The 22788-nt window shown below is 37.5% G+C and overlaps 1 protein-coding gene across 2 annotated transcripts; it reads right to left on the reverse strand.

The window, feature by feature from the left end:
* Positions 1-3598: 3598 nt before the first annotated feature.
* Positions 3599-4132, reverse strand: Ferd3l (Fer3 like bHLH transcription factor). 2 transcript variants are annotated; one of them, XM_090332294.1, is made up of 2 exons: positions 3971-4132; positions 3599-3934 (listed from the first exon to the last, which is right to left on the reverse strand). In XM_090332294.1, exons 1-2 carry the CDS (start codon positions 4130-4132, stop codon positions 3599-3601), a joined length of 498 nt encoding a protein of 165 aa, XP_090188420.1. The 2 variants fall into 2 exon arrangements, with proteins under 2 accessions (XP_090188420.1, XP_090188419.1); XM_090332293.1 differs by having other exon boundaries at positions 3599-4132.
* Between the last annotated feature and the right edge of the window lie 18656 nt (positions 4133-22788).

The following is a 22788-nucleotide window of genomic DNA, read 5'->3' on the forward strand; positions in this document are numbered from 1 at the left end:
TTGATACTAGCTGTTTACATCTTTTCTTTCATCTATTTATTCAGAGGTAGAAAGAGTTCTGGCAGGAAACATACTAAAAATGAACATAGGAAAATAAAAGAAAGAAACAAAAAAATGCCACTAGGAGAGATGACTGATTTCAGAATCAATCTACTCTATGGAAAAGGGGACTGAACAAGTTTTCAAATGGCTTAGCTACTTCTATTCTGCACATGAAAGAAATTAACTCCATGTAATCATCAAGCACGTGCCCAACTACTAATTTTTCAGTAAATATCATTTCATAATGTAATGCGTTTGTCCTCAGTCACTCTAACATTAAAGCTAATTTTTTTTGCCAGTCTTGGGCTTGAGTTCAGGGCCTGAGCCCTGTCTTTGAACTTTTCTCAAGGCTAGAGCTCTACCACTTGAGCCTCAGCATCACTTCTGGCTTTTTTCTATGTGTGTGGTACTGAGGAATCAAACCTGGGCCTTTGTGTATGCTAGGCAAGCACTCTACCACTAGGCCAAACTCCCTGCCTGTTAATGCTAATTTTATAAAAACTAACATTAAAAAGATCGTTGATGAAATTTTAATTCCACTCTTTTTTTTTGGAGGATGACTGGGAGTTCAAGAATCCTGATCTTTACGCCTCTTTCTCAACTGTATAAAGTTGTGTGTATGGGTGGGGAGAAAGGGTGTTATTTGAAACACTGTGTAACACCCTTGCCCAGATTTTTTTGCCCTGCAAATATTTACTCACTCTTGAATCCCCAAGGGACAAATTCATAAGTATATTCAATGAATGGAAATGGAGTGTGTTGAGACAATATGCAAAAGTGAATAATTAAACAACTCCTTGTAATTGGAAAGGATTTTAAATGCATATAATCTTCTACCACTTCAATAATCCGTGCTGTGAAAGCTGCTTCTCACCCATTCACTCCAGCAACAGGGACCCATTCTGAGGTTCTGCCTTTTGTCTTCTAATGATCTGTCCCAAATACATAACCAGTGTCATTCGTGCACAGGATTTACAGCTTTATAGAGTTCTGTGGAACTTAAAAATCCTTGAGTCTTATAATAACTTCAGAAATATCTGGCAAACTTCCTAGAGGTGTAGGCATAGCCACAGTGAAAATCACTACAGATTGCACATGTGATGACAAATTCCTGCAGGAAAAAGAAATGATCTAGGAGAGGCTGGGAAACAGGCAGCCAATTTCTGCTAGAATAATGGAATGTGAGCTGGCAGAGTCCACTGGGAAGAAAATTTTGCCCCGTATACTCATAAACTTACAAATTCATGCTATTTGTTATCTGGTCATCTCAATTCCATCCTAGGTATCTCATATCAAGAGGTCAATAGAGAATTTATGTATGTATGCATGTACGTGTGTGTATGTATGTCTCTATCTATCTATCTATCTATCTATCTATCTATCTATCTATCTATCTATCTATTTATCTATCTATCTATCTATCTGTCATCTATTGGATTGCAGTTGGCAGCCATTGTTCTGGTTCTGAGGCTTGAACTCAGGACCTGGGTGCTAATACTTAACTTTTTCATTGTAGTCCAGGGCTCCACCACTTGAACCACAGTTATACTTCTGACATTTTGGTGGCTAACTGGAGATAAGATTCTCAGAGGCTATCCTTCCCAGGCTGGCTGAGATCCTCAGCTCTCAGTCAGCAAGCAGCTAACACTCCAGGCATGGGGCATTGCTTATAATGTTGTGTGCTCAACAGGTGTTCAGCATAGCATCATGAAAAATGAAAAGTTAGAAAGAACTGGAACATCATTAAAAAATCCTCTGCATATGTACAGGATTGAGGTTAATTTGAGATATACAGATATGACAGTAAAATAGTTATTAAAAGCTAAGTTTACTACTTAAAATGAGAGGGGCAGGCAGTGTTTTTTCCATTATGTTAGGTTGAAAAAGTCCCCTTAGTATCCAAAAGTTCCTAAGTGCATTGAATACAATGAATTTATAGCTGCATACTAAAAAAAAAAAAGATTAGAAGAAAATAGGTTAAAAGGTATGGTGATGTGGGCCAATTTAAATTTTCTTCTGTTGTTTGAACGTTTGCAATCTTCTAGGAAATATATATATTATTTCTTAATAAAGTAAATTCTATTTTTATGTATCCCACACATATGATAGGGAGAATGTGTGTGTGTGTGTGTGTGTGTGTGTGTGTACATACATATGCCGGCTTACATTCCTGCACCACCCAGGGTTTGCAAGTGTCACAACAAGGAGTGAAATAACCCTAAGAATAACCTAATTATTCATTCGCTTACCCACTTAGCTCCTAGGAAGGACCCATTAGCAATTTACTCAGAAGGAACGACTGGAGAAGTGCAAGGGATCCAAACTGGAAGAAGGGATTTCTCAGCATCACCCGCTTTCAACTCACCCCCTTCGCAAACTATCAACACACCTCTATCCTGTCTTTTCGCTTACACTGGCAGTCTAACCTACAAGGTTGAAAAGGCGCCAGGAGGAGGCTCAGCTCCCAGAAAAGATCCAGGAACTTTCCTCAGAAGCCAGATGCTAGCACCGCCCAATCACTAGCGCAAGGGTCCCCAAATCCCTCCCCTCCAAACCAATTGTGTCCTTTCCCTGTCCGGAGGGGTGCAAATCGGATTGTTAGTTTTGTACAAAAGGGCAAAGGTGGCGATTTGTGCTCAGGTTCAGGAGTTGAAAGAACATTGGGACATTCTACTTTAAGACAAATTCAGTTCTGTTAGTTATCTCCAGAGTAACCCTTCCCACCTCACCCCGATTTAAGTGTAGAGAAAAAAGAGAGGTGATGGAAGGGAGGGGTGGAGGTAAAAGGAGAGCTGAGAGAGAGAGAGAGAGAGAGAGAGAGAGAGAGAGAGAGAGAGAGAGAGAGAGAGAGAGAGAGAGAGAGAGAGAGAGAGAGAGAGAGAGGAGAGAGGAGAGAGAAAGAGAGAGAGAGGGGGGAGGGAGGGAAGGAGAGAGGGAGAGTAAGAAGGGGCAGGCAAGAAGCTGTGAGAAAGGAAAGGAAAGGAAAGGAGAGGGTAGGAGGCGGATTCACTCCATCCTGGAGAACAAACCTCAACGAGATCATACCCATAATCAACGCCTTCGCACCCCTCTCTGTCACTGCTCCTGGCTCTGCCCACCTGCGGCTGGTCGGGGGAGCCACCTGCTGCAGATGCCTTAGCCGCATCTCTGGAGACTTTAAAAGAAGTAAGGATTCGTATTTTATTATCATTTCTACTTTTTTTTAAATGGTAAGGAGGAGAGGCTGGACTCTACAGGAAGCTCCAAAAAATTGCAGTTTGAGGACATGCTGCCTAATGCTCCCCCAGGCTTGGCCCATAAAAGCATCTCGGTGAGAGAGGAGACACCCACCCGGGGAGTTCTGACTTGTCCTGCTGGTGCTAAGCCTGACTCCATGGAGAAGGATCGTGCTTGTTGGAACACACGCCTGTCTCAAGATCTGTGCGGTATTACAATCCCTAGTCCCAGCTTCAGAAAGCCCACAAGTTCGATCTTGGGAAACCACCTTCACCCTCCCCTCCCCTCTCCTGTAGGCTCTGGGGCCAGGGCCTGGGCTCGTCCCCTCATCATTGGGGACTCAGCCGGTTTCCTTCTTCTCGCAGCTGTCCAATAGCTCGGTCATAAAGGAGATGTAGACGATGGCCAGTCGCAGGGTTTCGATCCGGGACAGTCTCTTCTCGTAAGCAAACGTGGGCACTTTCTTCCGCAGCTGGTCGAAGGCCTCGTTGAGGTTGAACATCCGCTTCCTCTCACGGATATTGGCAGCCTGGCGCTGGGCATAAGTGATAACCCTCTTCCTTTTGGGGCGCCCCAGTAGGGAGGTTATTCTCTCCCGTCCCTCTTCTTCTTCTTCCTCCTCCTCCTCCTCCTCCTCTTCCTCCTCCTCTTGTTCGTCCCCTTCATCCATGTCATCCTCCTCTTCTTCTGGGCCCCCTTCCTCTAATGGCACCAGCCTCCTGGGCCTTCCCTCTCCCAGCCCAACTCTTCCATCCCCAAAGGGAACTCCTCGTGGGAAATCACAGAGAAAAGAGTGTCTCTGGGAGGACAGAGACAGATCTGCCACGAAATCCAGCACAGAGGCATCCATGCAGCTCTCGGGATAAAGCGCCATGGGTCCTTCTTGCTTGGCCCCTGAATCGCATGGATCGCCTGTAGCCAGGGGCGAACCTGTGGTGGAGGTTCTTCACAGTTTGGAATCTGATAATGCGCCCTCACCCACAAGCGGTGACGTTAATATTTATAACCAAGTGGAGAACAAGATTCTTTGCACCCAAACGGAAGGCTGTGACAACTTTAGTCTTCTGGAAGTTGATGGAAGGTGACAAATTTAAGCAGGCACTAAAGGGAGCTTCAGAAGGACAGCCTCAAGTCCGGGAGACCTTTTAAGCAGCCACGGGGACAGTTCCTTCTTGCCATTAACCCCCAGGGCTTACCTGCTGTGCCTTTTGTGTCTGTCCTCACCCCTGCAGCCAGTTAAAGTTCCGTCGGCTCCTCAAGTCTTGTAGTTCTTTCATTTCTCTTTGGATTTGTCAAAGCGAGGATATTTTCCGGCGCGGTGGCTTCTCCTTGGCTTCAGGGTGGGCGTCCTGAGTCTGCTCACCGCTTGCCAATGAATGTAAAGCAAGTGCATGTGCTTTTAATGATGTCCTGAAGAGGGGCCCTTCGAGCCCGAGGAGAACTGTTTGTCCTGTATCCTAGTGCAGCCGCTGTTGAAAGGAAAGACCTTGCATTAGCTTAAGTAAGCATGGCACTGGGGGGCCAGAGCGCATTCCCCAGAGTCACTGTTGAGACAGGCTTTCTTTGTCCTTTTAGGGCATGACAAACAACTCTCCAGCCTCCTAGTAAATCCTGACTTCTGAAGTCGGCTTGGACAAAAATCAGCCTAATACTTGAGATGTTTGATTCCTATTCCTTACCATTTTGGAGGAACTTATTTGGAGGGAAAAGATTAGGATGACAAAATATAGCGGGCAGGGGAAGAGAAAAATGATTTTATACGAAACAAAGAGATTACAGAGATTATGGTGACAATGATTTTTTTTTAATTGTGGTAGCTCAAACATTTTTTTTCACTCAGGATTCACTGTGTCTTTTCCAGCGTTGGAGATCAAGCAAATTTTTCTCTCTTCAAACAATAGCGCTCCCGTCTCCATTTAAAGATGTGATCCATTCTTTATTACGTGGAAGGTTGATCCACTCACCTTCCCCGGAGGTGAGATCAAATATTTGTGAAAAAGAAAAATCCTGAGGCTTTTACTTGGTTTATTTTCTTCATGGAGTCCTATAGTATGACTTAGGCATAATAAATATAGCCCTGAATTCTGTTTAAGGAAGATTTGGGGTTTATCCCAAGATAAGATACCTAAATCTGATATAATGAAAATGGGAATTTTACTAATTTCACAACAAAAATATTCTTTTCTTCTTGTTTGCTTACTAACAAGTGTATAGATCTAAACACTTGTAAGGTATATAGATCAAAACAGACTCTGGATAAAACAATGGGTCAGAAAATAACTTAAAGGTCAGTTAGAAGAATAGACAAAAAGTATGAACAGGAAATTTTCTTGGTGCACTCTACCACTAGGCCAACCTCCCAGCCCTTGGTACCAGGCAGAACCAGTGGATATCATTCTCTCTGAAGGGGACTAACTTCACTCAGCACATTGGACAGCTCCCAGAAACCACCTATTTCTAATAAATAAACCAAGTTCCATTTCCTGCTTTTAGCTGTCCAGTATGTAATCAAAGTAAAGAATTCGGCTCCATATCACAATAGGTGATTGTAAGAAATTTGGTTTATTTCTCACTAGGGGATTTCAAATAAATATAATGTGCTATTCATTTTACCACACTAGAAAAAAGGATGATGAACATTTTCCCCTTAAAGAAACAAGTGTTTGTAGAAATAATGTTTGACCTAATTATAACATGGCATCTCATTAATTTTACATGCTTTGCATATTTTATGTATTAATTAAAATTGACTAAGTAAATTGTAACATGAAATTAAATTTTTTCTTCATTTTTTTAAATTGGTTGATCTGGACTCTTTTTTTTGTATGTGTCCTCTATTAAACCATTACTTCTTCTCTGGATACCTTTAGTCTTCATTCTTCATTCCTTAAGTGATAAATTCCACAGGACAGAATTGCTTTCTTTGTTGTTGTTCAGAACTATTTTAAAGGGAAATATATTTTCATTTTGATTAAACACTTGACTTCCTTGCAAAAAAAGGAAAGGTGAAAACCAGACATGAAAAAAATTCTCAACAGTAGCTAAGGAACCAGTAAATGGAAGAATTGATTTTTGTTTTTACAGACAGCAACATGGTGATTTCTAATCCCTGTGCAATTTAATGTACCATTCAATATTTTGACAAATTTTGCAGTTATTCTTTTAGAATGCTAAGTGTTTTCCATGATTTTATTTTAGGCATATGTGTGTCTCAGATACCCTAGTCAAGTGAGAATCTAGTTTGTGTGTGTGTGTATGCAATAAATATGTATGCATATGTGTATATATGTATATATGCTTGTATGTCAGAACTGAGCTTTGCACTCAGAACTCAGGGCCTTGTTCTAGGCTATCTCTTATCAGTTAAGCTATGTGTCCAACTCTTTTTGGGGGTTTAGTTTAGTTTTCAGACAGGATCCCACATAATTCTTTGCCAAATGGGTCTTAGAATGCATCTTCCTACTTATGCCTCCTCCACAGCTGAGACCCTTATCTCCAATTAACCACTAATTAAACTGTAAGTGGCTCTGTGGCTCAAGGGGTAGAGTGGTAGACTTGAGTTGAAGAGCTCAGGGACAATGTCCAGGCCTAGAGTTCAAACCCCACAACCAACAAAAAAATTAATGAAGCCTATATCCAGAATTACATTGAAATTCTAGCACTAAAATATTACAAAAATGTATTGATAGGTATATCACTAATTAAAATATCTTCATTTTTGTTAAATATTCCCAAGAAAAACCCTCATGTCTATATCAAAGAAGTTTGCTTGGATGAAGAGGTTCTAATCATGCTGGCACAGCTAAAATTAGAGTATTAAAAATATTATGACAATGACAGACTTTCTCATTTCTAATAAATTGTAGAAATGAAATCATCTCCCTTTTTGCTTATTTTGAAAATACACTTTATTTTTAAAGGCCTTTTTGGTGAGTATTTGTTTCCAGAACAAATATGTGCCATAAGCACAGGAAATGTATAAAGTGCTAAATGATTTCAAAGTGTTCACCCCATTGGAATAAACCATTGCTTTCTTTTCTGAATTTTGTGGTTAAAAGAGAAAGATTTAAAAAAAAATCAAACCCATCAGAGGATCAAAGGAGGGCAAATTCAACCTTGATTCCCCCTGGATCTAGACTTACTATCATTTTGTCAGTGAGCTATATAAATGTTTTCAGCAAGAGTTTTCTAAATCCTCCACAAATTTTCTTCTGTGTTTTTCAGGAACTTGTCAGGGTGAGACAATCAGTTGTGCTTATGTGATTATCTTCTGTGTTTCTGTTGGCAACCCTCTTCAACATTTTGTGTGCAGTGTAATTCTCAAAGAGGCTGGATGGGGCTTTAAGATTCATGAGCAAAGAAGGCATAGGTTTAAAAAAAATCTGCAGGGAGTAAATGACTTAATTCTTCTAAAATTATAGTTATCCCTTTTCAAATATTTTCCTTTATTCTCACATTATATACTTTCAACACAAATTATATATATATATATATATATATATATCTCACAGATAGACGTTTGGCATAACTGCAGAGAAAGTGTTCCTCCAGCTGATATGGAGAAAGGCTTTGTGCTCTATTCCTGTCCAACTTCAGATTACATATGGTTCTTGTTATAAATGATTTTAGAGATAAAAGACTGTGTATCCATGTTCTTGTTTTCATTTTACATTTTAAGTAAGCTTGTTTCAAAGGCAGTGTACTCAGGCACTGTTGGTTCATACCTATAATCCTAGCTACTCAAGAGGCTGATATCTGAGGATCACAGTTTGAAGCTAGCCTAGGAAAGAAAGTCTATGAGGGTCTTGTCTCCAGTTAACAATCAAAAAACCTGAAGTGGAGATGTGGCTTAAGTGGTAGTGTGCCAACCTTGAGCAAAAAACCTAAGGTACTCCTTGACATCAAGCTCCAGCACTGACTCATACACGCCCCTTCCCACACAGCTAGTATACATATTACAAAATTAAATCATCCATGTGCATATTAATACAATTTTGCAATGTGAACAAACCCATGAAATCAATGTCTTGACTTCAAAATAGAATGCTTCACTGAAGTTCAAATTATGGAAACACAGATGTCTTAAGTGAATAGCTGGAGAGAAGTAACCTTTGTAGTAACCTGTATTCAAACAAAGCAGCAGAGTAATACAACCATCCTAGCTGACCTCCCTAACAAATTGGGCCTGTATCCAGTTACTAGCTACTGCTCAAATTACTTCCAAGATTGATTTAGCCCACTCTATATAAATAAGCCATAGTCTGTATATTTTTTGTGACCTTCAGTAGGCATTATATGAGATTTTGAATGTAATTCTCAATTTAAACTTGTGTTTCATCTCATAGATGAGTCATTGCCTGTTTTTACAAGCTACTGTAAATAGCATTACTATGGATATTGCTGGATATTTTTGATAAATATAGTTATTGAACCTGAGAAAATATAAGTCCTTTCAAAACATCTTTCAATGAAACTTCTTAAATTTTGTGTAGTATAAATTATCCTTTCAACTCATCAATTCTCTTTATGTTAAGAAACCATAACATATTCTAATGTCATGAATTTATTTTTATGCTATTTCTCTAAATGTTTTTTCTTTCATATTTATAACTACAATGACTTAAAATGATTTTCTCATGATACAGATAAAAGAGAGAGTGGTCAAATCTTATTTTGTTTTCTATTAGAAATCCAATTGGTATAACAGTATTTATTTAAAACTTTGTAATTGGATATTAAATTATGCTTATTTATTTCATCATATTTCTGATCTAGCAGACTCAATTTTATGTTCTTTGGAGCTCTGGAAAAACTTTAAGAAATCTGAAAGTAAATCAATTCTAGGATTTGTTTACACAGTTAACCAACCAAGTTTTGCTCACCCTCAAGTCACGAAATATTTTACTATTATAGTTGTAAAGGCAACTTTAAAAATTTAGGGGCTTCTTTGAATTCAAATATTGGCAAATGTTCCTTTCAACATGTGAAATAATAAATAATTTAGGCATTGCAGGTCATGTAGTCTCTGTTTTAATTACTCAGGTTTGTTTTTGGAGCACAAGAACGATCAGAGACAAAATCCACCTGAATAAGAAGGGCTAGTCCTATAATGTCAATCTAGGATTCTCACTGGACCTCATTTTGCTGCTTCCTGCCCTATCTAGTAAGGCTGTCTTCATATCCTATGGTACACCTAATCTGGAGAATTGCTAAAATTAAAAAATACAGAAATATTATTGAATATGAGATTGCCAAGTGTCTGGCTCGTTTGTAGTTACATGTCTGTGTAGAGGAGGAGGTAGAATGGAACTGCAAAAACTGTTCCATGAAGCAATTACAATTTTAGCTTTTGTCTTTGAAATAATTAAAGCTGTTATTGAGAATAAGAAGAAACCTTTTGCAGATGTGATGCATACCAGTTTTTACTATAGAGATGGAAAGCCTATTTACAGTTATTGACAGCCATTATAAGATCTGACAATCTGCTCTCTGAAATGGTATTACAGATCTCTGGGTGGATTGCATATGATTAGGAGTAAGGAAGAGACAGAATTCTAGATTAAGCTTCTACTTTGTTCATCCTTCTCATTGCCAGATCCTCTTCTAATTTTGCCTATCTCAGTCCACAGCTGCTTTAAGAGGCTCATCATTTCTGTTTATCCCATCTTCTTTCCACTGCAGATAATCTTGGCAGAGCTGCACATTTCTCAATATCTACTTAAGTGTTGTACATTTTTGTAGTGGAATCATCCACTTACATTTAAGGTGGCCACATTTTGGCTTCACTTCTTTCATGTCAAGAGAATAAAAGTGGAAATGAGTTGTGGGATTTTTTTTTGGCTTTTCTCCTGTACTGGGTATTTTCCTCTCTTCCCACTACCTGTAAGTGGATGTGTTGCTCGTAAGGTAGAATTAGTTATTATAGACAAAGACATTATAGTAAACAAAGGCACTTTTTCTGTAAAGGACAAGATAGTGCACGGCTTGGATGAATATTAGTCTCTTTCATAATCACTTAGCTTTTAATTGGAATGTGCAAAGGGCTCAACAATGCAGAAAATAAACTATTTGCAAAAGTGAGTGCTAAGTATAACTTGATTCTCAGACACAATTTTTCTGATAACTGCACTGTAGACACAAGATTATCAGTTGGAACTTGAGGTCATCTGGGTCAAAGCTTTACCTGTCTAGCCCAAAGTGATTAGTGAGAAACCATCCATTTCCCACATGTCCAGCCATCACAAGTGTCTTCATTATCATGGTGTCTATTTTGCTGAAACTTAAAAAGAAGCTGAAACAATGATTTGAAAAATCTTGGTAGACAGACATGGCCATTTGCATCTTTAAAAATGTTGTCTGAAAAATGGACTAAAATAACTAGGTTCTGGTGGCTCAGACCTATAATCCTAGCTACTCAGGAGGCTGAGATTTGAGGATCAAGGTTTGAAGCCAGCTTAGGCAGGAAAGTCCACAAGAATGTTATTTCCTATTAATCTCTTGAGATAATCATTGATTCTTGGCTTTCCTTCTCACACCACACACAAACTATCAGCAAATCTTGCTGAATTGTTTTTCATGATATATCTGGAACACAACCACTTTACATTCACCACAGCCACTGCTAACCTGATTGCTGTAATATAACCCGTCAAACAGCTGTACTAACCCTCTGACTCCTTATCTTCCTCACATTAAACACAGGCATGAGTTTTAATGCACATAAACCTTCAAGAAGTGCCAGTGGATTCCATCTACTCAAAGTAGTAACTAAGGTCTTTAAATGTATCAAATGATAGAGATCGAAATGTGGCTCAAGTGGTAGAGTGATAGTCTTGAGCAATAAATGCAAAGTAACAGTGGCCAGGACCAGAGTTCAAGGCCTAGGACAGGCAAAAATTAATAAATAAATAAAATTAAAATTTACAATAGATCTTTTTTTTGCCTTTTCATATGAAATAATTCTATTACAGTTAGCCTTTGGGATAAATCTATTTTCCAAATTTCAACTATATTAGTTCTTACATTAGATGTTGATTGAACCTTATCCAAATTCTTCACATTTTGAAAGTATGTGGAAAATTAGAGAGGTGTGAAGGGAAAAATATCCTCTGGGATACAATAAACTACTAAGCTCAAATAATTTCCATTTTTCTCATTTCCTATATTTTTACATAGTATTTTAATATTGATTTTCCTTTGTCATAAACTTTATGGGTCTTACATTCATTGTTAATGTTATAAATTGTTCATGTATTTGTAGATTAAATACTTCATGTGTGATTTTACAATTTAATTATTTTCAAAAATTTTTTTTTACTATCATTCTACTTGGGATATGGGGAAAGAACTAGGATCAAATTAAATTACATGAAACTGCCTGGATCAAATCACTTTTAAATGAAAGGGGGTTACTTCCATTAGATTTAACCAAACATTTCAAGGCTGCTCCTATTTAACAAAAAGTAGAATTTTAGACTGCTGAAATTACTTATATATCAAGATACAAATATTTACCAGACTGAGATAATGCATTACCAATATTGTATTTAACAACAGATTATATTTTTCCAAAAAGTGTATATTGTGTGCTCATGACTATCCTGATTGACACAGTGTTGATCTGACAGTTTTGTATACTTCAGTGAAGAAGATTAGTTAGTGAAAGATGATTTTGAGAATTTTGTGTTGCACTGAGCAGTCACCAGAAAAAATGGTGTGGGATAAGGGAGATCAGGAGTTTTGGGAAGTTGGAGATAAGATGTTCCACTCAGGAAACTTACAAGTACAAGAGAAGTATTTGAATAAATATTTCAAGTACTTAATTAGTGAGTCAAGTAAGAGCATATTGGATGAGAATGTCCTAGGCATAGAGAAATTTCAAGGAAGATAATAGGGAAGGTGAGGAGGATTAGAAGAACATCACTGAAGAAGAAAGTAAAAAGGCTATGGATGATAAGGTTTCCTTGTGATGGGTGTCACATCTACTTTGAGTAGATGGAATCCATTGGCACTTCTTGAAGGTTTATGTGCATTAAAACCCATGCCCGTGAGTAATGTGAGGAAAACAAGGAGTCGGGGGTTAGTACAGCTGCCTGAAGGGTTATATTATAGCAACCATGTTAGCAGTGGCTGCAGTGAATGTAAAGTGGTTGTGTTCCAGATATATCATGAAAGACAATTCAGCAAGATTTGCTGATAGTTTGTGTGTGGTGTGTGAAGGAAAGCCAAGAATCAATGATTATCTCAAGGTTCTGGTCTGAGAAACTAGAAAGAGTTCAAATCAATTATTTAAAGAAAAACCCAGAACACAAGATCTGGCAGAAGATAAACCTAAGATCACTTTCGAACATTTTCAGTTTAGTATGTTTGTTACATAGGGTAAGAGAGATATGGGGTATGTGTATCTCTTTCTCAGGTAAAAGTTATTACCATGCCTTACAAGGTTCAATATTTCTATACTAAAACTTAGCAGAATTCCCTTTATTATTTTCTTTCCCTTCATGGTGACTTACATACACTGATCTTTTTGCTGCTCTTCAGGCATGACTTGTCTCAGTATCTTGGCATCTCTTGCTAAAAACTTAACCTCCGATAGTCACATAGTTCAGTCTATCCCTTCCTGTGTAACTCTTGACAATTCCAGCTGGTGAGCTAAGCACCATGTAAGCACCACCTAGGGTGGTCTATTACTATGCTAAAATTTAAGCAGTCTCTCTTCTCTGTTTTGTGCACCCCAACTCTTACCTCATTTCATTTTTCTCCAGCTGGCCCAATGTAGATTTACTTCTTTATTTGTTTGCTTTCAGTTGCTTTCACTAGAATGCAAGCATTAAGTAGAAGTCAGGGTAATTGTCTGTTTATTTTTCTCCTTCAGCTTCAATGAGTGCATTTAGCTAGCTCATCTCTGCTGCAGTGTTGGAAGGAAGCCAATGCAGCATTCAAGCTTGGACAGTGCTCTTTATGCACAGCTCAGAATAGAAGGAATATTACTTGGGTCTGCCCCTAACTACCTGGTGTAGGACTTTTCTGTTTTTGTTTTTGTTTTTACTTTTTTGTTGTCTAATTAACTTAATATTCATTTTGTGTATGTTTATTATCTACCTATATAAATTGTATTTCATTAACAGGATAATGTATAGTATGGCAATATCTCTTCTATGAGGATCTGAGTCGAAATAATTGTGACTGAGCGGATACTGGATAGACCCCAAATTGGGATTGGGGAGTGGATTCCTCTTCACAGAGCTGGTAATGGGGGCTGCATCCGGAGTGTCACTTGGGACATAGCTATTCCTGTGAGGAAGTGGTGGTACACGTGGTATGAATGTTTCATCTGAGGGAAAAGGAGGAGTTTTTGAAAAGCATGAGAGATACAAAATACAAAGAATAATGGAATTGACTGGCTGTTAATGTTTCAATGACGAGTTGGTAAAGAACATTCAAAAACAGTTGCAAGCAGGAAATAAAAAGGACTAAACAAAATGTAATCACTGAAGTTTCTCAACTCCTGCATTGGCAGGACAGAACTCTCTCTCTCTATCTCTATATATGTATAATACATATTTTATATAACATAATGTAATATGATATATGTGCATATATAACTAGTTTAGGATTCAGTAGAGCTCCTTTGTTCCAAAGATCACTGAGCAATTTGCCAAGACAGCAAAGACCTGGTGGAATGACAAGCTATGGGTTTTCGGTTGCCACTGTGGATTCTCCCTTCCAAGGACTAGCAAATATGAAAGGAAGTCTCCAGTTCCTGATAAAGATGAAGTAAGGGGAAATGATTGTACACCCAGGTAACTCACTCTGGTCTTGCCTTCATTTATTTGTTCAGTTAGGACTGAGGAGTATATGGTTATTCTGGATTCAGAATTCTCAGGAGAGAGAGAAAGAGGGCTACCTTATTAGGAGACCATAAGGATAGCAGCTCTCATGGCTGAAGTGTGAGAAGTTTGGAATGTAGTGTGGAAAAGGAAGAGAGGGCCCGTAACTGCAGCCTCCACAAGCATTGCTGTGATGAGGTTATGGGTGGATCCCATCGGTTCTCATCTAAGGAAAACGTGAAAGAACATTAATAATGGCCCAAAATGTGACCTGTGGCATGCCACATTTGTCATGGCACGTCAACGGGCTCAGATCACTTAGAAAGAGCCTGCTGGTCTTGGAGGAATGGAGCGTGGAAGACATGCTCTTTCCAAGCAGTCTCCAGCCTGCGACTGGCCATGATAGTTGTACCACGGCTGGGTTGTTTTCATCTAAGGAGAGACTGCTTTAAGAAAAAAAAAAAGCTGTGTACTGGATCCACTCATCTTATTGACTGGTATATTACCAGTGCTGCAGGAAGGCCCAAGACTCTCTCTGCCCAGGTCTTCCTCCCTGTTTTCTCAACACTGCCTGGTCTTGCATTACTCTCTGAAGACTTTTCTTGGTTAATTCTATTTCAGCCATATTTATCTTTCATGAACTTGGCACCTCCTCTCAGGCTCCATAATGAAACATTTTGTTTTTTCTAACTGGTTCCAACAGTAAGACTGGAATTTATCTTTGGTATTTTCTAATAAATGCCCATTATATTCCAGCCTACAGACATTAAATGTGTACATTTTAAACGTTATAACCTGAGTTTCACTGTGAGTAAGGGCATGGATACTTTAAACTTATAAATACTATTCATTGTTATTAACAATTACAGTTACATTAATTGTTCAATAAGTATTATGTGGTTATTTTATGCAGAAGATTTCGAACTACATCATTTTTTTTTTACATGAGACTCCAGAAAGTTGAGTTCAGAATGTATAAATTCTTCAAATCCAGATCCAGCCATAAGTTAGGAGTTTGGGCTCATGGTTTTGAGCTCATAGTTTTGTAATCTCTCACAAGCACTCATCAACTTTTCTAATGCCAACCCAGGGATTAGAACAATAATTTTAAGAATTATTTTATAATTTGCTGTGTTTCTGGGTCTTTATTAAGAAAGTTTCAACCTGTGCCAAGGAGACCTAGTGTATCTCCTATTCCTTCTTGTAAAGTCTTCAGTGTATCTGCTTTTACCTCGAGATCTTTGATCCACTTGGACTTAATTCTGGTGCAGGGTGACAAAGAAGGATCCAACTTTAGTTTTCTGCAGGTGCTGAACCTTTCTTCCAGCATCCCTTGTTGAAGAGGCTGTCTTTCTTCTATTCTATTTTTTTTTTTGCTTCCTTATCAACGATTAGGTAGTCATAGGTCTGTGGGTTTTTATCTGGGTCTTCAGTTCTATTCCATTGTTCCTCAGGCCTGTTCTTGTGCCAGTACCAAGCTGTTTTGGTTTCTATAGCTCCGTATCAGAGTCTAAAGTTTGATATTGAAATTCCTCCTCTGTTCTTTCTGCTAAGAATTTTTTTTGCTATACAGTGTCTTTTATTATTCTACAATGTTAAGACTTGGAAAAAATAATATTAAGTGAAGTAGGCCAGACCCAAAGGAACATAGGCTCAATGGTCTCTCTCATTTGTAATAATTAATACACATCTAGGACTCTCTTAGCAGAGGATTAAAATAGTGTAAAACCTAGTGTAAATCATATGGTCATATAGGATGAAACTAAATGAATATGGAAACGAGAACTATATATTGAGTGATTGTTGTTCTTAATGTACTATGCTATTTTTCTTCTCCTTTGTTGCCCTTTGGTTATTGTTACTATATCTGACTTTGTTACCTGGTATATTGTATATACATTTATTTGTTTATTTGAAATAGGAAAGGGAAGAGGGGAAAGCAAGATGATTGGGGGAGGGAAATGGGGAAAAAAAACATGAGAAGGGGTATCAATGTGTTCATCTACTATTTGGGGAATGTAACTGTAACCTCTGTATATATTACCTTGATATTAAAAAATTAAAATGAGAAAGAAATAATTGTTCTATAAAATTTACATCTTTAATTCATTCTATCTGTATTTTATTTAGACTAGATCATACTTTACTTCAGTGAAGAATATTGCATTAGGTTCCCCAGATATTTTTATTAAAAAGTCTTCCTTTTTGTGTTTGTCTTGGGCTTGAATTCAGGTTGCTGAGGTCTTTGTGCTTAAGCCTAGTAGTGTCCTACTACTTAAGATATAGCTCAACTTCAAGCTTTTTGGTGGTCAATTGGAGATGAAGAGTCTCACATAGTTTTTTCTTTCAGTTGTGTTTGAGCTGAAATTCTCATCTCAGCCTCCTGAGGAGCTAGGATTACAGGGGCAAGTGACTGGGACCTGGCTTGGATTAAAGAAGTTTAAGTAATGGCTCCAAGAATATAATTTTGATTAATGTCTGTCTCATGTTATCTTTTCTAACTTAAAGTGATTTAGTTAAGCTCAAAATGGTGTCTGGTTATGAACTAACAACTGTGCAGTGAAATACTTCCTAAGAATTTTCCAGCTTCTTGACTCACCATCTCTTGGACAGGGTTTTTCTGGTTATTCTGCCCATTTTTAGCCTCGTTGCGGCTTTCCCCAGCTATCATTTGAGGATTACAGAAGCTCCGTGCTGGTTAGTATCACAGATGGAGAAAATGATTAGCATGAAGAAAGCCAGTATTGTCTGTATCTCTTGAGCCCTGAAGAGTGGTGATCTTCAAGAATACACTTAGAAGAAATAAGTATGCTCATTGCAAAAAGAAATTTCTAATTTTTAAACCAAATTTCCTCTGCATCTCTCCAAGTGACATGACTATCATGCTCGTCATCTCATTGGCTACACGCTTCGATACATTCATATAACCTTCCTCCTGGAAAAAGATCTAATTTTGAACTTATTTTGCCTCCTTCTTTATAGCCACAATGGTTCACCCACCTGTAATTAACTCTAAGATTCTTTTTTTTTTTTTTGCCAGTCCTGGGCTTGAGCTCAGGGCCTGCGCACTGTCCTTGGACTTTCTCAAGGCTAGAGCTCTACCACCTGAACCTCAGCACCACTTCCGGCGTTTTCTATGTATGTGGTACTGAGGAATAGAACCCGGTTCTTCGTGCATGCTAGGCAAGCACTCTACCACTAGGCCAAACTCCCAGTCCCAACTCCAAGATTCTTTAAAAGTAAGGCTCTAACCTGAGTACTGTAGCTCACTCCTGTAATCCTAGCTATTTGGGAGGATAGAACTCTAGGCAGCTCAGGCAAAAACTACTCCACAGATTTCATCTAAAAAAATACAACCGAACATGAGAAAGGGTATCAATGTCTGTATATGAAGTAACACACCTTCTATCTGGTGAATATAATGTAACCCTTCTATTAAAATAAAATTATATGAAAAGAATACAACCCAGGTATGGTGTCATCTGTCCATCATTCTAGCTGCAGGTAAGCATGAATAAGGAGGACTGTGATTTACACTGGCATAGATATATAAATGTAAAACCCTGTTCGAAAAATAGTTACAGCCAAAAGGACATAGGATATGAATCAAGTAGTTGACAGCCTGCCTAGGAAGTTCAGAGTTGAAAAATGTGAGGAGGGGGTATTTGGAGGGAAAGTAAATTGAGTAAGTTACTGCCTGAACCACGGACTGGATTAAAAAAAGATTTACATCTTCCATCTGTGTGTGTGTGTGTGTGTGTGTGTGTGTGTGTGTGTGTGTGTGTGTGTGTGTGTGTGAGAGAGAGAGAGACAGAGAGACAGAGAGACAGAGAGAGACAGAGACAGAGACAGAGACAGAGAGAGACAGAGTGAGAGAGTGAGAGACAGAGAGAGTGAGAGACAGAGAGAGTGAGAGAGAGAGAGAGAGAGAGAGAGAGAGAGAGAGAGAGAGAGAGAGAGAGAGAGAGAGAGAGAGAGAGAGAGAGAGAGAGAGAGAAGGAGAGAGAGTGTTCTGGGGGCTTAAATTCAGGGCCTGAATGCTACCCCTTTTTGCTCTAAGAGTTTGAATCCCAGCTCTACTTCCAGTATTTTTGGTGCTTAAATTTTGCTAAGAGTTACATAGACTTGCTTGATTGGGCTGGCTTTGAACGGCCATCCTCAGACTTCAATCTCCTGAGTAGCTAGAATTACAGGGTGAGCCATCAGTGCCTGGCCCATTTGTTTTTTATCACATACATATGTAGTCTTTTTCTCTCCATAAAGAGAAGGGGAATGTGTGTAAATTAATCTATCCTCATTTTGTCTTTATTGATGAAAAGGATAATTTTGCATAATTAATATACAATTTAATTTTTAATTATTTTATTGCCATTAGTCTACTAAATTCTTAAGCATAAAACCACTTGAACCATAGCACCACTTCTGTCTTTTTCTGAGTAGTTTATTGGAGATAAGACTCTCATAAATATTTCTGCTCAGGCTAGCATCAAACAATAATCCTTATATCTCAGCTTCCTGAATAAGTAGGATTATAAGTGAGCCAATGGTTCCTGGCAGATATTTTTAAAAGTCAAGATGATGGTCCTAGTCAAAAGTCCATGGACTAAAATAATGTTAAATAGAAAAAATAGGTTTTGTATTATAGGAATATATTATAAAGTACTCAATGTCTTAAAACTTATTAGCTGGGTAAGGTGGCTCATGTCTATAACTTTAGCTGAGATCTAAAGATTGTGGTTCAAAGTCAGCCTGGTCACAGAAATTCTTAGTTCCAAAATACTGCAAGTGGAGCTGTGGATTAAGTGGTTGCCTTGAGCACAAAACCTCAGGGACAGCACACAGGCACTGAGGTCAAACCCTAATGTGCAAACAAAAGAAAGGAAGAAAAGAAAGAAAGAAAGGAAGAAAGAAAGAAAGACAAAAGGAAAAGAAATGGGGCCGGGATTTTGGCCTAGTGGTTAAAGTGCTTGCCTAGCATGCATGAAGACCCGGGTTTGATTCCTCAGTATCACATACATAGAAAAAAGCCAGAAATGGTGCTGAGGCTCAAGTGGTAGAGCTCTAGCCTTGAGAAAGTCCAAGGACAGTGCTTAGGCCTGAGCTCAAGCCCGTGACTGGCAAAAAAAAAAAAAAAAAAAAAAAGGAAAAGAAATGTCCCTAGCAATGAAACGTCTGTTGAATTGTTTCTGCAGCTTTCTTGAAATATTGAGGAATAGAGTATTTAGCAAAAGAATCAAAGACTGAAAGGTTTGAAGAATGTGGTTCTAGTGGCTTGAGAAGGATCTGAGTTTTTCAATTTTCTTTTTGACTGAGGCATTTTATTGCCAGTTAACCAGCATAAAGCTAGTGATGGAGGTGTAGCTCAAATGATAGAATGTTAGCTTTGAGTAAAAAAACCTAAGAAACAGTACCCTGGACCTGAATTCAAAGCCCTAGCACGTGCAGGTGCACGCACTCATACACACACACACACACACACACACACACACACACACACACATGTGTATACATACACACAGCATATTAAATACATTTAGCATCAGGACGTAACTTTATGCAATTGTCGTTCAAACTCTGATAGACTTTAATGTGATTCCATTATTTTGGAAGTTTGGAAAAGCTTTTGTGGTGAACAATTAAATGTAGGACTAATGGTTTAGTAAATACACTGAAAATATGAAAACCACATAACCCAAGTAGTTATATAATCCTGGACAGACTTCCTGAAACATATTTTTAGGAGTCAGTTCCATCCAAAATACATGGACTCATCAGTTTTCCCATGGATTACTTTTTGATGGCTTAATATTTTGGTACTTGCATGACTAAAATTACAGTGAAAGAACACTGGAGTTTATATTAGAGAAAGTTTCCCTCCTTTGCTTTTCACTAAATATTGCTTTTGATTAATGTGATGGTTTTTATCCTCCTTATGTTAGAAAGATTACTATGTGGAAAAATATCCTAATAATTGTTCTCTTAAGCCACAAAGGGCAAAATTGATTAGGATTATTATGAACTAAGAGGTAGTAACATGTATTTTGTACCAGAATGAAATCAGTGTTATTCTAATCATGCTCTTACAGATAGTTTTCAGTATTACCTTCTTAATAATCAACAATAAGAAAATATGTAATTGTAAGCAATCTGGGGGGGGTGTCCATGCTAGTAGTAATTTGTTTTGTTTTCCCCCTAAGGAGTATTATATGGTTTTAAGTAGTTTTGGATTTTTATTTGAGTAACATTGTTTACATAAATTCAAATGATAACTTTAACAGGCAATTTAATTTTTTGCTTTAGCTTGTGTTCATTTATATTACATGAGATCTAGGCTTTAGTCTTTTAGTAGGTAACACATAAACTGTTTTTATACTAACGATCCAATGGCTGCTTTCTTGCCCAAATGATGTTATTTTAATATCTTATTAATCTTTACAAATGTATCAATTTTATCTGAAAATCAGGCAAATTTGATCTCCATTGTTCAGGTCATTTTGACATCTTCCTCCATATTCTTTTATTCTTTTAATTATAGTCTCTTCTATGGGACAAGGACTCTTAACCACTCAGATTTCTATACCCCGTCCAAGAAAATCTTTTCTTGACAAAGTAGACTCAAATTTCCATGCCATCTTGGAGTGCCAATTCAAACACTTCATCTGTTTCTGATATTTAATTTTTGACTTTACTTAAATATTATTTCTCATTTTTTTAAAAAAAGTCTACAGTGATTAGCTCTCTTTCCCCTCATGTAAATATATGCTGCAGAGAAGCACTAACAATTCAATTTGCACATTTACATGTTGTTAGCACTTAATGAAAATTTTATAAAATCTATCATAGAAAAGGTAGTTGCATACACACACAACATACACACATTCACAAACATTGCTCTGGATATATTTGCTTTCTAGTGAGTTGGGAATCCCAAATGATTTTTCATTAAATTTATATTCATATTGATAAAATAATTTTTATTAGAGAAAGATGTATGTTTCAAAATTGTGTTTGTCCAAGTTATAATAAGTAAACTAAGCTGCAATGAGCAAGCATCTGAAAAAGCCAGAGGGCTTTATTTCCTTTGGGAATATGCCTAGCAATGGTATAGCTGACTCTTCTGATAGTCAGAATTTCACTTTTGAAAGAATCTTCATATTGATTTCCATAGTGGGTAAACTAACTTACATTCCCACCAACTGTGTATAAGTGTTCGTTTTGCCTGTATCTTCACTAACATTTGTTATTGTGTGGTCCATTTGGGGAGAAATGGAATTTCAATGTAGTTTTTATGTACATTTCCTTTATTACTATAGGATATTGAACTTATGTATTTATTGCACATTTGTACTTCTTGTAAGAGTTGCCTATTCAATTTGTTGTCCATCTTTTGATTGCATAATTTGTTCTTTGGCATTTTTTTTAGTTTTCTTCACATATTCTGGATAATAATACCATGTCAGATGAATAACTGGTGAAGATTTTCTCACCTTCTGTAAGAAGTCTCTTCATGCTGGTAATTGTTTTCTTGGCTATGCAGAAGATTTTAACTTTGATGAAATCTGAATGATCAATTATTAACTTTATTTCCTGAGGTATTGAAGACTTATTCTTCAAGTGTTCCCCACATGTTAACAGTAGTAGTTTCAAAATGGCAGGTCATGAACTTTAAGGTTTGCATTCATTTTGAGTTGATTTTTGTACAAGTTGAGAAATTAATATTTAGTTTCAGTCTTCAACATACGGATATCCTGTTTTCCTAGAACCCATATTTTTAAAAAATAGACTTTATCTCCAATGATTATTTTCACGTTTTGTTGAGAATCAAATGATTGTAGATACACAGGCTTGTTTCTGTCTTCTCTGTTCTATTCCATTGATCTACATTTTTTGCCAGTCCTGGAGCAGGCTCTGAGCTCTGTGCTTGGGATTTCTCAAGACTAGAGCTCTTCCACTTGAGCCACAGCAGCACTTCTGGCTTTTTTCTACGGTACTGAGAAATTGAACCCAGGCCTTCATGCATGCAAGGCAAGCACTCTACCACTAGGCCAAACTCCCAACCCCTACATGTCTGTTTTTTGGTGCCAGTATCAAGATGCTTTTGTTATTACAATACTATAGTTAAATTTGAATCAGATATTGTAATATTTCCATCACTGATCTTTTTGCTCAAGATATTTTGGCTATTTAGGGATCCTTTTCCTTCTATATACATTTTTCATATATTTTTTATTGTAATTAATTGAAGGGTTACCTGATATTTGCCAGATAGATGGTGCATTAATTCCCATTCATTGATACCCTTTCACATGTGTATATACGTCTTAAGATTGATTTTTTTTATTTCTATGAATAATGGCCTTGGAATTTTGATGAGGATTGCATTGTATCTGTAGATTATTTTTGTTAGTAAATCATTTTTTTCTATATTAATTCCACTAATCTGTAAACATGGGTGGTCTCTCATTCTTCTAGTGTCTTATTCAATTCCTTTCATCAGTGTTTTATAGTTTTGTTTGGCAGAAGTCTGTGATTTCTTCGGTTAGATTTACATACAGATATTTTGTGGTTTTTTTAAGGCTATTGTGAAAGGGATTGTGTTCCCCTGTGATAACTTCACATTAATACCAATGAATTGGAACAAGTAATATGAACATTAATGTAAACTATTATTTTTACATTTATCCAAATTCTCTTATAGCTA

Source organism: Megascapheus bottae, chromosome 5 (genome assembly GCF_031878675.1).
Source record: "Megascapheus bottae isolate mThoBot1 chromosome 5, mThoBot2.hap1, whole genome shotgun sequence".
In the NCBI taxonomy this organism is placed as follows: Eukaryota; Metazoa; Chordata; class Mammalia; order Rodentia; family Geomyidae; genus Megascapheus; species Megascapheus bottae.